Source organism: Ictalurus punctatus, chromosome 9 (assembly GCF_001660625.3).
Source record: "Ictalurus punctatus breed USDA103 chromosome 9, Coco_2.0, whole genome shotgun sequence".
Classification (NCBI taxonomy): Eukaryota; Metazoa; Chordata; class Actinopteri; order Siluriformes; family Ictaluridae; genus Ictalurus; species Ictalurus punctatus.
In genome coordinates, this window is record NC_030424.2 from 21,198,483 (window position 1) to 21,218,510 (window position 20,028).

The following is a 20,028-nucleotide window of genomic DNA, read 5'->3' on the forward strand; positions in this document are numbered from 1 at the left end:
GGCAAACATTTAGAGACCTAAATCGAGTCGTCGTGAAGGAGAAAGAGTTAGACAAAGCCCATAGAATTGCCATCAGCAAACATTTTCCCGTGTCATATTAGCGGGGTCTCCATGACTCCTTCTGGCCCGCGGACAATAGCGCAAGTTTGCACACTCGAATACTGTCACCCTGCCAACGGCTCCGAGGGCCGCAAACAGGACAATCCCCGCGCGCAAAAAAAGAAGCACGGGCTCCGCGGGGAAGGTCGCGGCAGAAAAGAGGAAAAAGGGACTTGTGAAATGCTAATTGAGCTCCGTCCCACATTCAGAGGGGGAAAAGAGAGAAGGCTACCTATCCACCTCCTTCTCCAGAGGCCTATTAGTGCTGTGAGGAAGCAGCTGTCTGGACAGTACTCTTCAAAGCATGCCCCAAAACTTTAACTTCACATGGTGGTCCCTATAGCACAAAGCATCACAAACTGTATAATGCATAATTAGCCTATTTATACAAAGCCTATTATTTTAAATCTGTGTGTAACCTTACCCTACCTTACCTTACCACCATACCCTACCTTACCAATATTTTTTTTTAAAAAAAAAGCTATTTAACTTAATAGTTTGTGTTAACACTCACATTTTTAAGCTTTATGACTGTTTACATGGCTGTAAGATAAGAATTTGATCTCCTTACAAGGACATAGACCTACATGACTCCAGATCATCATAAAGCATACAGGATAAGATCAAAATATTAATGGAGTGAATGATGGAGTATAAGGGAGTGTAGGCTATACTCTCTGCACCCAAAAGTGCATTTTATAAGAAACTACTAGCATTCTATGGGTAGAACATCAAATTATTGACAGATATAATTAGGACATATTCAAAGCCAACTTTTTTTAATCACACACCAGCATCTGCTGCACTACAGCTCTTTCATAAGACTGCGTTGCCATTTTCTCTTTTTGTTCTCACCAATCTCAAAAGGCCAATTAAACAATAGCACACTCTTTTCAAGGCTGTATGGTTCATTCCTGCTCTTTTGAAGTGACAAAGAAAAGAGATGAAAGGAGAAAGTAAGATGGGAAGATAGGCTATTACACCCATGGTTACTCTGATAGCCTGAGGAAGATTGATGGTTGGTCTATAAGACAGATGATTGATTTATCTTTAAATTAAAAGTCATGGTGGAAAAGTGTCAAATGTAAAAGTGGATTCAACTAAAATACATGTATGCTATATGTAATGTTTAAAATGCTTTATTTATTTGTTTGTTTGTTTATTTATTTATTATCTCAAGCTAGACACTGGCTGCAATAGGTACAAAGATGTATTTATAGTCTAATATAGATCTCTATAACAACAATTCAATTCATCATGCAATGTCTACAACCATAGCCCAAGCATTCCACAAAATTTGGCTTTATAGAACAGTAGCAAGAAGAAAGCCATTATAGGGGGAAATAAAATCCATAAGAAATCAAGTTCATGTTTGACAAATGCAAGTTTGGAGAGTCAGCATACATGAAAAAAACATTTTGGCCTTGTCACAAAGCGCCATGTTTGTAGGAAACTCAACAATTTTTGAATAGGCAAAAATATCAAGATCAGTCAAAATATCCCAGACTTGGGGGTGTAATTGCAGCCAAAAGTAGTTCTACCAAATAGTGACCCAAGGGGGTGAATACTGATGAGCCATCAAATGTATGCTTTTTTTCCCCTTAAAGTTTCACAATAAAAAAGTCTTTAGATTGTTTAACCAAATGATACAAATACTAACTAAGTTCATTTCAATTCCAGGTTGTAACACTATAATATGTGGAAAAGTTCAAGGGGAGTACCTCTATAGATACAATGAAATTCAAAGAAGCTGCTTTTGAATGTGTTTAATCATCACTAATTTTTTTAAGTCAGCTCATCAGCGTGTCTAGATGGCTATTTTCATCTGCAGCCAAAATTATTCTTGATATCTTCATTCTGAAGCTTGGGGAAAGCTGTAGCAATTTGTCTCAAGGTGCTTTGTCAGCATCTGGAAGTAGGTAGTACATCAGTAACAGGCTGATGGAACAGGTTTCCTCGAAACACATGAATGCTAATAGGCCATTGTGGGCATGCATTCAAAAAAACGGTATTACCAATGTCTACAACTAGAGGACAGCATTGCTGTGGCAAAAATAATACTTCCATCAATAATTCAGCACCAAAACATAAAGCATGTCTGTGTAATTGTATTCCATATGGTTTATGCATTTCAGAACAACACAGACACATTCTCCCTAAGAAGTTATCTCAAATAATATAGTGTTATGACAAAGCAAATTTTTTCTTGACCTTGGGTAAGAATATAGCACACTAGTAAAAAGTATACTAGTGTATATATATTTTTTATTTGTTTTTCTTTCACTGCCAAAGAATATGTCTCTGTCTTTGCCTGATGTGAGTGCTTGCATGAGAGTGGGAAGGCTGACACATATCTCCTCCAACACTAATAGTATTTTCGGAGACCTTCAGTTACGCATGGTACCTGGCAGGCCTCTGCATTGCTAAGCAGCACTTTTATTGGGTCCATCCTCTGGGGCGAAATAAGATTAGGCTGATGCAAGGCTCAGAGTTCTAAATGTCAGGTCTACCTCTCTCTTTATCACTAATAACATAAAGGCCTTGCAGCTCTGTTATTCTCCTTGCACATTTTAAACACTGGCTAAAAAGCCACATGTACCCTGGAGCTGACTTTCTGCAGTGAACATTTCTGCATGCCACTAAATTTAGGTTAAATCTGTCCCATTACAAGAGTGTGAGCACTATGAGATTATTTGTATTAAACTTAAAAACAATTCAGGTTAATGAAAAATGACTCGGGCCATAGTTTCATTTTCCCATAAACCTAAAGGCATACAATACAATAGCTACTGCAAGTATCAAAGGCTTAAAATCTTGTATAAGTGAACTACATGTGATTAAAAGCTAACCTCAGATAAAAACCAATTAAGATGGTATAGTAAATTATAAAAAAAGTGGACATTTTGTGTTATTTTATGATGAGTATGTTTTTTCCTCTCCACGAAGAACTGTAAATGTGACTGTTCACTTAAACCCAAACCAATACGCTCTCTTATTTTCAATTAAAATGATTGGGATGAATTAAACCATTAATATTGGTCCAAATGTAATACATATGATTGTAATAATGTGTAGGTTTATGTTTTTCATTTCAGTTTTAGATATGTCTGATCTGTCTGTCTAGAAGGTGAAGGGGAAGAGTGGAGAATGACATATGGTGTGGAGCAGCTGGAACCCCCTGTACTGAACAGAAGCCAGCGTGTCTCTAAACACGCACGCGGGTTATGGAATATAAATATGCCTTGTAGCCTTATGATGTGAGCTGAAGCACAGCTTTTTTTTTTTTTTTTTCGTTTTTTTATTTTTATAATGGTTCTAATACTGTATGTGGCAGTTCTGTTGAATCCTCACATGGGAAATGGCAGTGAAGCTTAGTATTCTGAACAGACTAAACTGCTAAGCAAAATAATCTAGACAAGATTTGTGAAAAAAGATTTCCTCATTAGTTTTGCCCTTAAAATGTTTTTAAAGGGCAGTCAATGACATTTTGGCATTCTGGAAGTAACTATTACTCATGTGGCATATGTGAATTTATATATAAAGATTCACAAATGAGGCAAAAGACAAAGATTTCTGTTATATATGTCCTGTTATATGATTACCTGCAAATGTCAAATAAAATAGATTTGTTTAAAAAATGTCTGGGATGTCTGGAAGATAAAATATTTTCAAGAGAATAAATCTGTACAACAGAATACAGGTAGGGTTCTCCTTATTAATGTCAATGAAGTATTAAAAAAACAGTCTGATCTTTAATACAGCTCATTATAACTGCTCAAACTAGATGTTGGGTTACTGATAAAAGATAAAAGAGTGCATAATATGCATTAGCAGTTCTCATATCTGACCACAGGCAGCAAAACACCTCCATTAATACTCAGTAACAGCTTGCAACCAGTCAGATAGCATGTCACTCCCCATAAGCATTATCCACAAGCATCAGAAGGGTGATAATGGACTGAAGGCAACGTATACAAAAGTATACTTTTGAAAATATAAATGAACTTTGAATGATATGTATGTGTGGATGTATATGTGAAAAGTATAATGGGCTTAAGGGATAGAGTGTATTAGGAAGGGAATAATGAATTTATTATATTTATTTCCATATGGTCTTGCTGATAGTGTGAAACACGGCAGAAACTGAGTGGAGATTTTCAATATGCTGGACATGAACCTGGTTCTCTGACATTAGTTTGCTTTCTTTCACAATGAGCATATGTGTTAGGAGCCTGTGTTAATGACTCAAGGCTTGCCACTTATTCAATCTGCTCAAGACTCCATCCATTTCACAGTGCATGGTATCTCCTGTTTAGAATGCGGGCCTAAGGGTTTATTGTCAGTGTTAGTCAGTTGTCCCTAAAATCTCTACACTAAATATGTTGAGATGAAGAAGCAAACACCATGGTAAGTCTCTGGAATTATCAGAATATGTAGGGCAGGGGTGTCCAACCTTATCCAGAAAGGGCTGGTGTGGGTGCAGGTTTTCATTCCAACCAAGCAGAAGCCAGACCACAGTCTACTGAAAGCCGAGCTCAACTGATTAACAGGTGGAATGAGGTGTGGCTTCTGCTTGATTGGAATGAAAATCTGCACCCACACCTGCCCTTTGTGGATAAGATTAGACACCCCTGATGTAGGGTGTACTTACATTTCATCTTTAAGGGCTGGAGTCCAACAGAGTTTGGTGATCTTCCTCCTCTCACACACTAAGCCTAGTGAGTATTTGAAACCCAAAATCCAAACAAATGCAGCTCATCCTTTGAATGCTCCCTCTAAAGCCACAGCTTCAAAAGACAAACCAGGAGTAGCACACCTGAATATTAGTGTTAGTGGGACCTTTCTGAATTGATACAAAAGGAAGGCTGGAAAGCAGAGATCCCTCCTTGATCGGTTGTATCCTGGTGGTCCACATCATTTGATTTTTCTCTTGTTTAAAGACCTCTGGAGACAACAGAGACCAGATGTCTTATTGACGTGAAAATTGAGCAAAAATATTACAAAGTTTTCTGACTTAAAAATCTTTCTTCCACCATGGGTTTACTGGATTTTCCTTCAGTACTCCCCCACCCCCTCCAGGGTTGGGGGTTCAATTCCCGCCTCTTCCCTGTGTGCACAGAGTTCGCATGTTCTCCCTGTGCTTTGGGGGTTTCCTCCAGGCACTCCAGTTTCCTTCCCCAGTCCAAAGACATGTGTTGTAGGTTGACTGGCATCCTTAAATTGTCTGGTGTGTGTGCGCGTATGATTGTGCCCTGTGATGGGTTGGTACCCCATCCAGGGTGTCCCCTACCTTGTTCTCCAAGTCCCCTGGGATAGGCTTCCCATGACTCTGTGTAGGTACAGAAAATTGATGTATCTTCTCAATGGATATTGTTATCTTTTAGCGTTCATTACACTGTCTAGTTCTAGTAAATCATGGTAATTAGACCTGTGGCGAATAAGACTTAGTATTCTGATATAATTGAAAAGTATTTTTGCTTCGTTGCTTTCTTTGCCTGGTGTACCGAACCGTTGTTTGCGCAACCACATCTTTCTTGGACTTCCTTTCCATCAGCACAGATCATCTAGCCAGTGTGTGTGTGTGTGCGTGCTTGCGTGCGGGCGGGCGGGCGTGCGTGTGCGCGCGCGCACGATCAAACAGGCTCTCGTGCGCACGAGCCGCACCTCATGAACTTTACGCGAGCATCTCCTTGATTTCCAACTTGTTTTCGTCTGACATCAGGGCACTTAACCCAGCATGGCCTTTTTCAGGATTTGGGGCATGAAACGTGATTCAGAAAAGACCAATGCGTAGCTCGTGCGGATTACGCGGAGGGGAATACATCCACCTAGTGCATCTGACCACTCGACTCGACTGCCTCATGCACATTTACTCACACTACACAAGCAAGAAAGAAATCGGGAAGATGCTGTGGAGCGCCACACGCTTCGATCAGGAAGCAGACGCACATGAAGCGGAGATGAACCTGCGACTTGCATGGATACGATGATTGACGTTCAACTCGGGAAAGTTTCTAATGAAGACATTACCAAATTGTAAAGAATATTAATAATAATAATCATAATTTTTTTAAAAAGTAATATGCATATCTTGAATCCTTCGTTCGTGTGGATGTCCTTGGCATGAAGTGTTCAGGTGTCCTCTGGTTCCTGTAACGTTACTCCACCAGGCGCATCGCCATCAGTCCAGTTCTATGCGCCCTCCGCCTGCTCACACGCCGATCTGTTTACCAGCTGAGCGAAGGAGGGATGCATAGTCGAGACAGAACCCCTTTCAGATCAAGGCTTCGGCCATTTCTGTTAGGCCACTGCTTTTTCTCGTCGTTTCTTCTTTTATGCCAGGTAGGTTGGCTTCTGGGCTGATGTTTGACCGTTACATGGAGTTTTGCGCGTCGTCTGGTCCGCAAAGAGGTTAAAGCGATTATCCGAGTCAACTTCATTGTTGTAATGTGGTTTCTGTAATTTCTGCAAAACTAGAAGGTTTTGCCAGTGGGTGCAGAGTTAACTTCACTGTAACAGGGCTTCTCAAACCTGCACTGGTTCAAGTTTCCCCTATTCCTAACCCACCTGATCATTTTACAAACAGGTAATTCCTCAGACTGTGCAGAGCAGTAGAGTTACAAGACGGAGCTGTAAAGCAAAAGCCTGCCCTTACATGTGCAAAGTTGCAGATATCCCCGTCATTAGATATTTCAAGGTTTTCCATCAATAAATTAGGCATTCTCTCAGATATGCATTTCAAATATTTAAAATGAATCCTTGATCTATTACTAGTGTCTGGTTTACATTAGGGAGGCACAATGGCTTAGAGGTTAGCATGCTTGCCTCGCACCTCCGGGGTTAGGGGGTTCGATTCCTGCCTCCGTCCTGCGTGCGTGGAGCTTGCATATTTTCCAAGGGTGTCCTCTGGGTACTCTGGTTTCCTCCCCAGTGCAAAAACATGCATTGTAGGGTGATTGGGATCTCTAAATTGTCTGTGGTGTCTGTGAATGTGCCCTGAGATGGGTTGATTCCCTGTCCAGGGTGTCCCTCCACCTTGTGTTCGAGTTGCCTGGGATAGGCTCCTGGCTCCTCTACAACCCTGTGTAGGATAAGTGGTACAGAAAATGGATGGATGGATCATGTTCATATATGGCAGAAAATAAGCAGACTTTTTTTTTTAAAACAAAAAGACTGCTTTTAAAACCATGTACCGAAGTCCACATGTGCCCACCGATTCCCACACAGATACTAGTGAGAACCTGCAGGCTAATGACGGGTCAAGTGTAATGTATTCTCCTCATATTCCAAAGGCCTCCCACTACCACTCTTGAAAACATAGAAAAGCCCACTTTATGGGTGGGAGGTTCTTTTAGAAAGCATTTCACAGTGCTGAATATGTGCTCTGTTGAGTTTGACTGTAGTTGTTAGCAAAGTACTTTCACTTTTCTTTCAACTCCTGGGAGCTAATCAAATGTAATTGTGTTAAAATAAATGGTCATATTCATCATTCAACACATCTCCCACCTTTCATGTTTCAACATATTATCAACTGTGGCATTGTGTAGTCACAGTCATGCACGCAATTTCACTATCATAGTAGATCTACTCTGCCTGCCTACCCGCCCACACAACTTATCACGTTGTACGTCCATGGTCTGTGGAGGCATATATCTCTCTTCATCTTCCTCTTATCCATTTTCTCCTACTGCCACCTACTCAATCTCCTTCTCTGTTGATTCTGCCTCTTAGGCTGAGCTTCAGAGGTCATGCTCACAGCTTGGCTCTCAGAGACGAGGTGAACACTGCCAGTCGCTGTGCCACTGCAGATACTACCCACCTCTACCTCCTCCACCTCCACCTCCACCCCCTCCTCGGCTACTCATCCCCACAGGTAGGGACTCTTTAAAAAACTGCCTTGGTATGCTTTCTCTGGATGCCCCACAAATCTTGACAATAAATGGGGTCAGCAGGGATGCAAAGCCAACCCTGCTGCAATCTATTGAATTCAAATATATATTTTTCGTATTTTCAGGTTGCAGTCACTGCACTGCAAGAAGTGAATAGTGTCGGCATGCAGTTTGAATTCAGTGTTTGTATGGCTTATCATATGACATGAAACTAATAAAGAGCCTTGCTTAAGTGTTTATAGAGTTTGCTCCACTGAGAGCTCTAGCTGTGATAAAACATGATTCGGAGAGTATTGCTTCAATTGTAGAAAGAAATAAAAGTCGTTCTACTCTTGTGCATTGATTGAACAAACAGAGAAATAATCATGTCCTGGTTACCCTTAGGGAGTTCCCAATATGCCTGGAGAAGCTTGTGAGATGTGTGCATGCTGTTCTGCCAGGCACTGTAGTCAGGAGGAGCCGCTGATTAAAACTCAGATGGGCTAATTTTATTAGTGCTTTATTTCAGATAGGGAGAAAATGAATTGAGCCAACATTTTAGTCTATTTAAAAAAAAAACTGAAACAGAGAGCAAGAGTCATTTTAAAATGAATATACATGTAGTTTTTTTGTACGTGGATATTCAGAACCTATGAGGAACAAAACTGTTGGGGGAAAAAATGACACTTTCTTATTGATGTAATATTATCCAGTCAGCCATTCATGTGGAAGCAGCCCAATGCATAAACTCATGCATATATGGGTCACAAGCTTCTGCTAATGTTCATATCAAAATCAGAATTGGGAAAATGTGATCTCAGTGACTTTAATCATGGCATGGATGTCGATGCCAGACATGCTGGTTATATTTCAAAAACTGCTGATTTCCTGAGATTACACACAAAACAGATTTTGATGAGAGTGCTCAGAGGAGAATGGTCAGACTGGTTCAAGGTGACAGTAATAACCACTCTTTACAACCATAGTGAGCTGAAAAGCATCTCAGAATACACATCATGTTAAAACAGCAGAAGATTACATCAGGTTCTACTCCTGTCAGCCCCAAATCAGAAACTGAGGCTACTACTGCACAAGTTCATCTAAACTATACAGTGTTAGATTTAAATGTTTTTTCGTTTTGTTTTGGGTTTTTTTTCTTACCCATTTTTTTTTTTTTACTGATGTTTACAATTTTTGACTCATTTTCCTTTTTCCCTTTTTTGCATTTGCCATTTCTTCTTGCTAAATTAACATCAGTAAAACTGTATTTTATGTTAGCTGTGTACAATGTTGTGCTCTTCAGTGGGGCGTGGATTTAAGTGATTACTTATATCATTACTTATTGCTCTGAAACAAACCAACAGAATAAAAAAAAATGATTTATGTTTTAGTAATGCGTGTGCAAATGTTTCTGATCTTGTGTGTGGGTGAGAGAATGAATGCACACACAGAGAAGGCAGTTTTATATTTTCATTGAAATTCTTAGTAACAATGACTGACAAACTGAATGGCATTTTGCACTTATCATCCACTTATGCCATTCATAGAGACTTACAGTTCTTTGTGCTTACAGTGGCTGAGCCTCCAGTTCCTCTGCTAAGGCCATGGTGGATGGACTTCATTGTGGTTGTGACAGTAGGATGCACTTCGGCTTTCTTTCTACTCTTAATTCTTCTCATCTGCTACAAGGCCATTAAACGGTATTCACTTCACTCATTGGTTTTGTTTATGAAATGTGTGTGTAGGTGCATTGAGTACAGTTGTGTGTGGGAAAATATTTCACATCTATCATTCATGGTAACAAACTGTTATTAAGGTTTTTTTTTTTATTAGGGCAAATTAAAATGCAACAAAGGTCTTCCATCCATTTCAAATCTCAGTGTACTACTGCCACCCAGTGAATATCAGCCTCAGAATCAGCACATCTATTAAATATTCATTCAGATATTGATAGTAACCATGAGTTTTAATGGTTGATTATTTTGCAACTATATATAGGGCTGTTGATTTAGCTGCAATAGAGTCTATCTGTCTTTGGCAGTCCTGTTAGCTAGTTTTCTAGCTAGTTTATCCCATCTTTAAGTCAGTAATACATTTCTTAACTTCAGTGGTTTTTGGATAAAATCGACTCTGTAGGTTTCTCTCATATTACTGTGATTTGCCAGAAAACATGATGACCTCAAAAAACAGGCTTGACCCACAGTTGTGATAGACAAGAAAAACAGACAGACAGATAGACATGCTAAGTCCATAAAGAGCTTTCACCACTGCATGCCAATATATTGGTGGCTAACAACAGAGAAAACTTCCACTGCCTTCATGCCTGCTACACTAAATATTCTTTGATGTATTACATTAAGGAAATGGTCATTAGTTCATTAACAGCTGTCCAGCCAATTATCTCAATGAGACAGCTTTCTAGCAGATGATAATTTCACCATTTCGCTGGTATTACTGTACATAGAATGACCAGACAAATGAACAGATGCTATACTTTTAACACTTCTCATGTAATTATGTTCTGAAATCTGTTGACTGTTTACACAGAGATAAAACATGTACTACATTAAGGCTTGGTGACAAAAATAAATATGGGTAACTCTAAAATTCATATTATAAGCACGGGTTGTGAAACACCGAAGGTTTTATCATGCCATTTCTCATCAAGGACAGGTTCCCTGTGTTCTGAGAAAGGCAGGGGCAAATGCAAGGAGCAGAAATAATGTGTGGCTGGCCTTGAAATTCATCATGGCAATTCTCCAGCCTTCTGTAGCCAGGGGCATCCTCAGTTTAAGCCTGCACTCCTATTCCAGAGACATGGCTGCTGTAATCCTGAATTCAAATGATCATTTATGAATTTATGAATTTATGATTTTTAAATTTTTTTTGGTTGCAGTGAGGTAAAATTTTTTGCACATGCTTGTTGAAAATGTCCAAAAGATGGGACTGGTATTGTGCCAAAAAAAAGTCCAACTGAGCAAATCATTCTTTTAAATAATTCCTTTATCCCCCCACATTTTTCTATAAAATTTGGTCACCTGCCAATTCCTACCTACCAGCCAGCTCTCCCCTATCACACAACAATACTACCAGACATGTGAAGCTAGCCAACCACAACAGCTGTTCATACTGCATCAGAAGGCAGTGAAACACTCTTAGGCAAGCACTCTCTGCTTTCTTCCAAAAACATGAACTCACAGATGCCAGTGATTGGAGAGTGTTGCTTGAATGACAGAGCAGAGAGACTATGCAATCCCTCCCACTCAGCGAGCATGGCCAATTTTGCTCCCTTGGCTGGTGGCTGTGGCATCCATCATCAGGCTTTAAACTAGCAATCCCCAAAGATAGGGTGAACACTGTTAAGTTGCTCAAAGTCAAGTTCAGTTCCTTGTAATGAATCTATCATCTGAATCACACTTTGTGTGGCATGTAGGCAATGTTAAATTCATTGGTTTAATTAATTGTTTAATTCTAGTATAGTTCTAAAACCCTAACCCTTTCACCTTTTAAAATTATAACTTAAGTATGTAGTGTAACATATTAAGAATAAATATTTACTTACATTGTTGCCTGAAAAGAAACCATTGGCTTCCTTTTTGTGCTATGTGCATGCAAGTCTGTCCTTGGCCTTGCACACTGAGCCCTGAGCTGATAATGCACGCAGGAGAGGCTGATCGGATTAACTCACTCTGTGAATACAACTTCAGTGTTGTTGGCCATATTCAAGGAGCAGAAAACCCAAAAACCTACCAGTGAATATGCCAGTTACATGATCCATTGTGTTGAACATTTGTGAATTATTTTCTATTATCTTGGAATCGAAATTCACGGGAAAAACAAGAATCTAGTGTGTGTGTGTGTGTGTGTGTGTGTGTGTGTGCGTGTGTGTGTGTTTGTGTGTGTGTGTGTTTGATCTGTTTCTTCTGTTTGTCTGGCCTCCTGTTTAATTCCCAGCTTTACCTCATATTTAAGAGCATCAAAAGAATTTTCCAAAATAGTGTCTACCACTAGTAACTGGCTAAATTTCACTGAAGAAGGTAGGTAGCGAGACCTATAAACAAACAAACAAATAAATAAATAAATAAATAAACCTGAAACAAATGCAAATAATCAAATATAACTTCATATTTACAATTTATCTACAATATTTACCTATTACAAAGATTATAACAAGTTATAGTTGTATAATACTATTTTGGATTAGGCTACTCAACTGACTGACTACTGCAGCTTGAAGCACTCTGAAATTGACTGGCACCATAATGTTTACATTTTAGATGTCATTCATGTTCTTTACTGTTTCCTTGATTGCCAGTTGGTTACAAGGTACAGCCCCTTTTAGAGGTCTCCCAATCATCATATGGATATGGACAGGATAAGCAAAGGGCGCACTGTCCAATAAACATTAAGATATTTTTTTTCTGAACGAATTAACCAACAGCATGATATTACTATGAGATATTTGATGTTATGAATTTCACCATGAGTGATGAACAACATACACAAATTTCTACATTTAATTTCATTGCTGCATTTTAATGAAATTTTTTGGGAGGCCAGGCTCCCCATGTAATCTTAAAGCAATTACCTTTGGTCTATACCAGGGGTTGGGAACCTATGGCTCATGAGCCATACATGGCTCTTTCAGTAAGTGCCAATGGCTTGACGGTGGGAATAAATAAATAACAGCAATTATGAATCATGAAAACTAGAATGTCAATGTCAATTCAATTAAAACTTTATATATTTTAAAATATTGCATAATTCATAATCAATGCCAGTTTGTCATGTAGACACCAACCAATTGTGATGTGGCAAACAAGCTCAAATTTCACTGGACAATGTGGAGCAGAGTGGTAATTTCCCAGTGTAATTCATAAATCGGTTGAAAACTACATAGCCAAGTGAAATGGCTAAAAGAAGAAAAAAAAAAGACAAGTATTGTTCTTTCCAGTCCGAATGGACAGACAAATTTACATTTGTGGATGTCGCATTAATGGTAAGTAGTGCTCAATTTACTCTTACTTATTTACTGCATCTTGTATTGATGTACCATTTGATGAAACTATCATTGTTGGTTAAATGAAGTCCAAGTGCCCCCTACAGGCCTATTAGGTGAAGTGCAGGCTGTTAGGTCAAGAAAACGCAAAATGTGAAATGGCCTTTATTACATTACCACTTTTTATAACTATGCAATAATAGAAAAAATAATGAATAAGAAGTAAAAATAAAGAAGAGAAGAAGCATATAAAACCATCAAAAAATGTTACTTTTTCTCTGTCTATTTAAAGAAAAAAATCATAACTTTTTCTATAGATCTGCCAGCTGAAAAAGTTCCCAAACTCTGGTCTATACCAAAAACCACTGTAAAGTTATACTGGTCCGAGAGTTTGTTGTAAAGCTGTTAGCTAATAGGCTATAGTAAACTGCATCAAATATAAAAATACTTTGTAATTCTTTTTGTCGTTTTGTTTATCACATGAGCTGGTGTATTAATTCATATACATGATTCAAAGTGGCAATGTTTGTTCCAGTTGAAACATGGAAACATGGTTAGAATGTATCTTAACATAGTGTCAGGTTGTTTAGCTATGTGGATTGTTTAGCGATAGGCCTTGGAAAATAATTTTGAAAAATCCTTTAAAATTGTGGGTATTGACTGTGAATGCAAGTAAGATATGCACAGGATACTGTACGAGGTTACATATGTATATGTATACACAAGCTAGAATTATATTTATCGCAAATTAGGAGAATTTATACATTTGACAATTTAATCGTATTGAAACTTCCTCTCACTAGTAGCACTATTCTGTAGCAGCAGTAGCACATTTAGTATTATACTGAACATTTCACTTATGGTAAAGTGAGATTATGGTATTATGTTAAAGTCAACTTAAGTTAACCTATTTAAAAACTTATTTTGGAATGTAGAATGCATGTAGCAGTAAAATATCAGAGAAAGAAAGCTACTGTATGTGATGTTTGAAACCAAAGGTGGCCATATATAAGGCTAAACTGAGCTGGTTAAAGGACTACTTGTTAGTTTGAGCTGGATGGAGGGAAGACACCTTTATGATCTGTGTAATCACATGTAAGAGCTGTATACTCTTTTTATATTGTCTTTATTTAATATTCTGAGCACAGGACACCATCCCAAAATCTTGAACTTAAATCTCAGTTTCTTTCATAGTTTCTTTAGAAAGATATCTGAATACTTAGAAAAGCTGGAATTCTGTCCTTAACTCTGGTTTCTCGGTTCAGGTGAAGGCCATTTCACAATTTTAAGCCTGTTTGCCTTCTCCTCTCTATTGAGTTGAAAAATAAATAAGCTGCAGTGAGCTGATGGCACTGGTCTCTGTCTGATCTGACAGCAATCCCATTTCCAATAACAGAAAACATTTCACATCCAATCTGGTAACAGGGTAAGGTAAAGTATATGACATGAACAGGGTAGGAAAGCCAACCATTTCATTAGATCCACAGAATAAAGGTCAAAATGAGATAGAAAGTGCAGTGTGAACTTAAATGAGAGAGTGATTGCAAGTCTGTGCTCTGGTGATGTACTGTATCTTTTTTTATTAGACCATAGTCACATATTTCTGATAGGTTTAATACTACAAACAAAACACAAGATGATACAGACAAGAACACTTAAGTGCAAGAATACAAAAACTTAAAAATTGGAATACAGTCATTTGAAAAAATAAGAACACCCCATGGAAATTGTTGGCTTTTTATATATATTTGAACAAACAAACATTTGATCATCATTGAAACAGTGCCTATTAATAAAGTTGATGTACTTGAACAAAACCACAAGGAAAATTGTCCTTTTTTCAGTCATTTATTCAACAGAAATATCAATAGATATCAAAATTAAGTACACCCTTGGCCTCAGAAGCTAGTATTGCCACCTTTAGGAGAAATAACTTCTTGTAGGCATTTTGCATAATTGTCCCCCAGGCTTGCTGGAATTTGATTGTAGAAGCATGCACTTTGACACCAACAGTTGCTAGATTTACTAGCATATCCTATGACAAAATTTTTGGATTCTTCGAGATTATTTTTGCATCAGACATTCTGCTCTTGAGCTGAATTTGCTGAGACGGCCAGTCCTGGACAATTTGGCAGTCATTTCAAATCTGTGCTGTTTGTAGATGATTTCCCTTACAGTGGAATGATGTATTTCAAATAATCTTTTTAAATCCCTTGCCAGACTCATAGGCATCCACAACCTTTTTGCTGAAGGGCTTACAGAACTTTCTAGATCTTGGCATGATGACACACACATTAATAACGAAGGGAACACCAGACACTAGATATGAAATGTTTAAATAAGACAGGTTCCACCTGCACTCCCTAAGCAGGTTCTAATCTTGAACACCTAATTCTAGTTTTATGGATTTGAAGGTGAGATAAATGTAGCATTGTACTTAATTTTTTTCCATGTGACTGATCTGCTTTTTTGTTCATTTAAATTGTGAATATTACTATATATAATAATATATAATAAGCACTATTTCAAAGAGGATCAAATGTTTGCTTGTCCAAATATGTTTTTCACATGACTAGGTTTCCAGTTAATTTCAGAACATTATTTTCGGGGGAGTAAGGAAGGCCATAGTGATTGAGATCTGAATGGAAGAGAAATAGGGCAATAAAAAAGGGAAAACTAGAAAGATGGAAGTCTTTCTGACTCAATGGCATATAGGAGAAAGTCTTACAGTCTCTAAAACCATTGGTTCTCCCCATTAAATCTGACCTGGCCAAGGGCCAATCCTCTCAAGTGCTACTGTCAGAAGAAACCCCGCTTTAGAAATTTCTGCTGATTCAGACTGCAAACCGTGTATGTTTCTTGGGCAAATCATCCATCACTGACGATTCAATTCTCTTCACATCACCATGAAGTAAATCCTGGAAAGGCTGAATCAGTATTTCATAAATAAAGGATCCAACTGCTATCAAATTCACATATACAAATCATCATATGCAAACATTAGAGGAACATGAACATGTGTAAAAAGTAAGTAACTAGTAATAAACAAGCTCAGAGCTTAATTATTAAAAACAAAGACTGACATTAGTCAGGCCCAGACACATATTTGTATAATAAAGACCACTGTAAAACAACTTCTATTTAACATTTAGCAGAATCATCCACCCACCTAGTTAATCCTGTTCCAGTGTGTTTTAAACAGTAAAGTACTTGTACTGGCATCAGAGTTCTCCTCAAAACTTCAAACAGGGATGTGAACTGCACTTGAACAGCTTTGGTATGAAATATTTATCAATTCTATGAAGTGTTATGTCACCACATGGTGTCTGTCAACTCATGGCATCTATTATTGAGGAGCCGGGGTGGTACAAGGACCATGGGACACCCAAACGTACAATGGACTGCGGTATAAATACAGTTAAACACTCAGTTGAACAATCCATACTACTTTTTTTTTATTCAGCACAATCAATAAAAGCATTAATCTTTTGCGAAAGGTTTTTACAAAATATTTAATGAACCAGTGTTTCAGTTGAACCTGGATGTTCTTATGTAGCTTTAGGGATCTTAGCACCAATAGCACAAACTGTACAGTAGTATGAGAAACAATGCCTGCACTAACTGTGTTCGGCTCAGTTTTGTGTTACATAAGCCAAAAAAGACTACTGGCTGATGTGGCATATAAGGCATAGTGCAGTGGAGAAATATAATAACCACTGAGGTAATGAAAAACGAAGGAGACGAAGGCATGGATGAATAGTCCATGTTGAGTAATACTGTCTTACGTAGACCAAGAGACATCCAGCATCATGTGGGCGTAGCAAACTCCGTTCCTTGTTCATGTTAGAGAGCTAGAGAGACCGTAGGAGGAGTATAAGATTGATCATTTTGTTTCTGTGCTGGAATAACATTTTTGTAACAGCCTGGCTCTGTGCAACAAATTATTTCCATCCTTTGTTTGTGTGTGTGTGTGTGTGCGCGAGCGCGTGCGTGCGCATGCTTGTGCCATAGATATGTAGCTCAAGAAATAAACTGAATCAGCACCTTGTTTCTTTTGCAGGAAACCTCTTAAAAAAGAGGAAAATGGCACCAGTCGTGGAGAATACGCCATGAGCTGCCGCAAGAAAAAGACCACTAATAATGTTGTAGTGTAAAACAGACACACATTAAGAGCTAATGATGTCTCTGGATTACTGCATCCTCAGCATTTACTGACCCAATGTGCAGCAGAAGTGCTAACCCAAATGTCCGTCCGATGTCAAAGCAGAAAATGGAGAACAAGAACAAGGTTAAGTTATTCGAAAACTGTAACAGTACTGCTCTGCACTCTTAGAGATCCACTCCCATACACAAATAGCAAACTGTGGCATAGAGACAATGATGTATATTTGCATGATTTGTTTAAAAAAAGAAAATTCAATGCCAATATATTAATATATAATACCAGATGCTTTATTTTACATTTGATGCACTGGCCTCGAATCGAATTTCTAAGCATAGCTTTTTCTATTTATTTAATAAATTATGATTATTTATTTTGTTGACATTTTTGTGGGACACTGCATGTCTTCGGATGAGGAGATGTTTAAAAAAAAGAAGAAGACATGGCTGTGTCATTCAGCTGTGTCTTAGGGAAACTGAACAAATGAGTTTGCATGGTATATTGTGCACACCTAACTGAAATCCTCCATGTAGAAAATTTGGTCTCAAACTATCATATGTTCAATGGTTGCCTTGCACAGTCAAGGCTGTGGATTCATATTTGTGCTGTATTTCTAAATGTTAATGTGATATAACATTGAGACAAGCCTATGCACAGATACTTACACAACATGTTACATCATCATTCTAGTATGAACCCTGAAGGTCTTTCCTGGTGTTCTGCATTATTTCTGTGGTATAGTGTGGTTTCATATTTGCAATGAGACTAAAATGCCTGTCTTGTATCCTCCTTAAGGCTAGCATTCTAAACACTCCCTTGTCTGTGCAAAATACAAGGACAGTTGACAATCATGCAAGAGGCAGTCTGTCATGTTTAGATGTGATTACATGCTAATTGTTCCCATCATAATCCACCACACAAGAGCCCTTCCACTAAAGTCTACTGAGATATCTGATGAACATTAGCACTTCACTTATGAGTGAGTGCAAGAAAGACGTCACTATTTCATGTGCCCTAAACCTCATGTAGGCTTCCATCAGGAAGATAATGTAATGTCTGTATTGTTACTGATGGTATAATGACAATTAAGTATCATGCTATATATTAATAAAAAAAATACATTAACATAGAGGTTCAAATCTTTGAATATGCATTACAGTTGGTTCATTTCAATGGTTCAAACCTCATGTTCTGTGTCTGAGTGCTGTCTCTCTGTCTATCTAACTACAATTGTGAAGGTTGTTCTCATCTGCACTGTATCCTAGAAAATCCCAAACAGATATATGTAAGATATATAAAATGTATTATATGTACAAATGAGAGGAAATGATGCATGTATGAATGTAAACAGTGATTTCAAAATACTGTACCTTCTGGACTGTTATTCACTCATAAAAGAGTGACTAAATATCTTTATATATAGTAGAAATAAAACCATGCAAACAGATAGTTCTGTTTCTAATTCAATGACGTGTCACAAAGGTTAAATAATGTATAGATTGCTATTCTTTGATCCTAGAATGCTAATTATTTGGAAGATTAGTTGTGCTGTGTCTCAAATGATATACTATGGGCAAATAACTAAATGTAGGGCATTTTGTATAGAGAAATGAAAAATTCTTCCTAGTTTTTGGGATTGTTCAGCAGCCATGGAACTTTTGTTGATGTGAAGATCAATAAAACCAGATATAGATGTTCCCCATCAGATTTATTTAAAACTTAAACTTAATTCAATCAAGATGTATTGCTTTTTGCTTAAATTTTGAATTGGAGAAAATTATGATGATGGGTATTTTTTACATTTAACAGACATGTGAGATGGCATGCAATCCCAGTGTTCAGTAGTGGCTCTCTGACAGTCAGTTGACTTGAACCTTCTAGTCAGGAGCACAGAACATCCACAATTATCCCTATTTAGATCAGGATGTGGTGGCTAGAAAATGGAAAAATAAAGATGTGATCTAACATGTGGCGCTTTAGTATGTTACATCACTGCATCTGATTACACGCTCGATGAATTCTTTAGCCGGCTCAAAGTCCCAGGGCTCTGGGCTTGATCATAATTACTAGTCTGATTACTACCTGTGTGGAGTTTCCTCCAGGTTCCTCACACTGTCCAAAAACATTTAGACAGTCCAACGTTTAGATTGGTGAGTCTAAATTGCTCTTAGGTGTGAATAAGTGTGTGTGTTTGTGTGTTTGTGTGATGTGTTATGTGCTTTGATGGACCAGTGCCCTATCGCAGGTGTATCTCTGTCTTGCACTTGGTGTTCCTGTGATGGGATCTGGATTCACTGTGACCCTGACCAAGATAAAGCAGTTATTGAAATTGAATGAATGAACAAATGAACGAATGAATACTGTATATTTAAATAAGCAAAATAGATTTCCTGCACTGTCAAATAACCAAGAAATCATTAGATGATTTATTATCACTGATAACTGTAGTCTCAGTGGAAGCCACACACAGTTAATCAGTCTTTCACTCTGAGAAATAAAGGTACCGAACTGTACTCTTCCTTGTCGCTGAAGTGGTACCATGAAGGAGACATCTTTTGTACCTCTGGTATGTATCTTTTATTTGGGAAGGTGCATGTGGTGTACCTTTAATTAGTTTTTAGAGTAAATTAGGTACTGTTTTAAAGGTGAAAGATGCATACTAAAACTATAAAAGATGTACCCTTGATGGTACCATCCCAGCCACAAGGAAAAGTACAGTTTGGTATAATTTTTTAGAGAGTGTAAGTGTAGCCATTCAGGGCCAGGACTGGCAGAACTCAGACACTCAGGAGGCAGAGGTGGTGAAAAGCAGTGGGATATTTATTTAAATTAAAGTGCTGGAGTGGAGGTGAAGAGGTGCTGGGTGTGTGTGTGGCAGTCGCTGTGTTCCGGGTGTGGGA

General features: G+C 38.1%; 1 protein-coding gene across 1 annotated transcript; it reads left to right on the forward strand.

The window, feature by feature from the left end:
* Positions 1-5,332: 5,332 nt before the first annotated feature.
* LOC108270468 (proline-rich membrane anchor 1) lies at positions 5,333-18,552 on the forward strand. Its single transcript, XM_017477205.3, has 4 exons — positions 5,333-6,441; positions 7,831-7,972; positions 9,541-9,667; positions 17,027-18,552. The coding sequence occupies exons 1-4, from the start codon at positions 6,349-6,351 to the stop codon at positions 17,118-17,120; spliced, it is 456 nt and encodes a 151-aa protein (XP_017332694.1). The 5' UTR covers positions 5,333-6,348; the 3' UTR covers positions 17,121-18,552.
* Positions 18,553-20,028: the final 1,476 nt, after the last annotated feature.

What these genes read in the sequence shown, in the direction of transcription:
- LOC108270468 (XM_017477205.3), top strand. Translation starts at nt 6,349, where the DNA reads ATGCATAGTCGAGACAGAACCCCTTTCAGATCAAGGCTTCGGCCATTT. An exon ending in TCGGCTACTCATCCCCACAG is followed by an intron (nt 7,973 to 9,540) that starts GTAGGGACTCTT and finishes TTGTGCTTACAG; the next exon opens with TGGCTGAGCCTCCAGTTCCT. An exon ending in TGCTACAAGGCCATTAAACG is followed by an intron (nt 9,668 to 17,026) that starts GTATTCACTTCA and finishes TTTCTTTTGCAG; the next exon opens with GAAACCTCTTAAAAAAGAGG.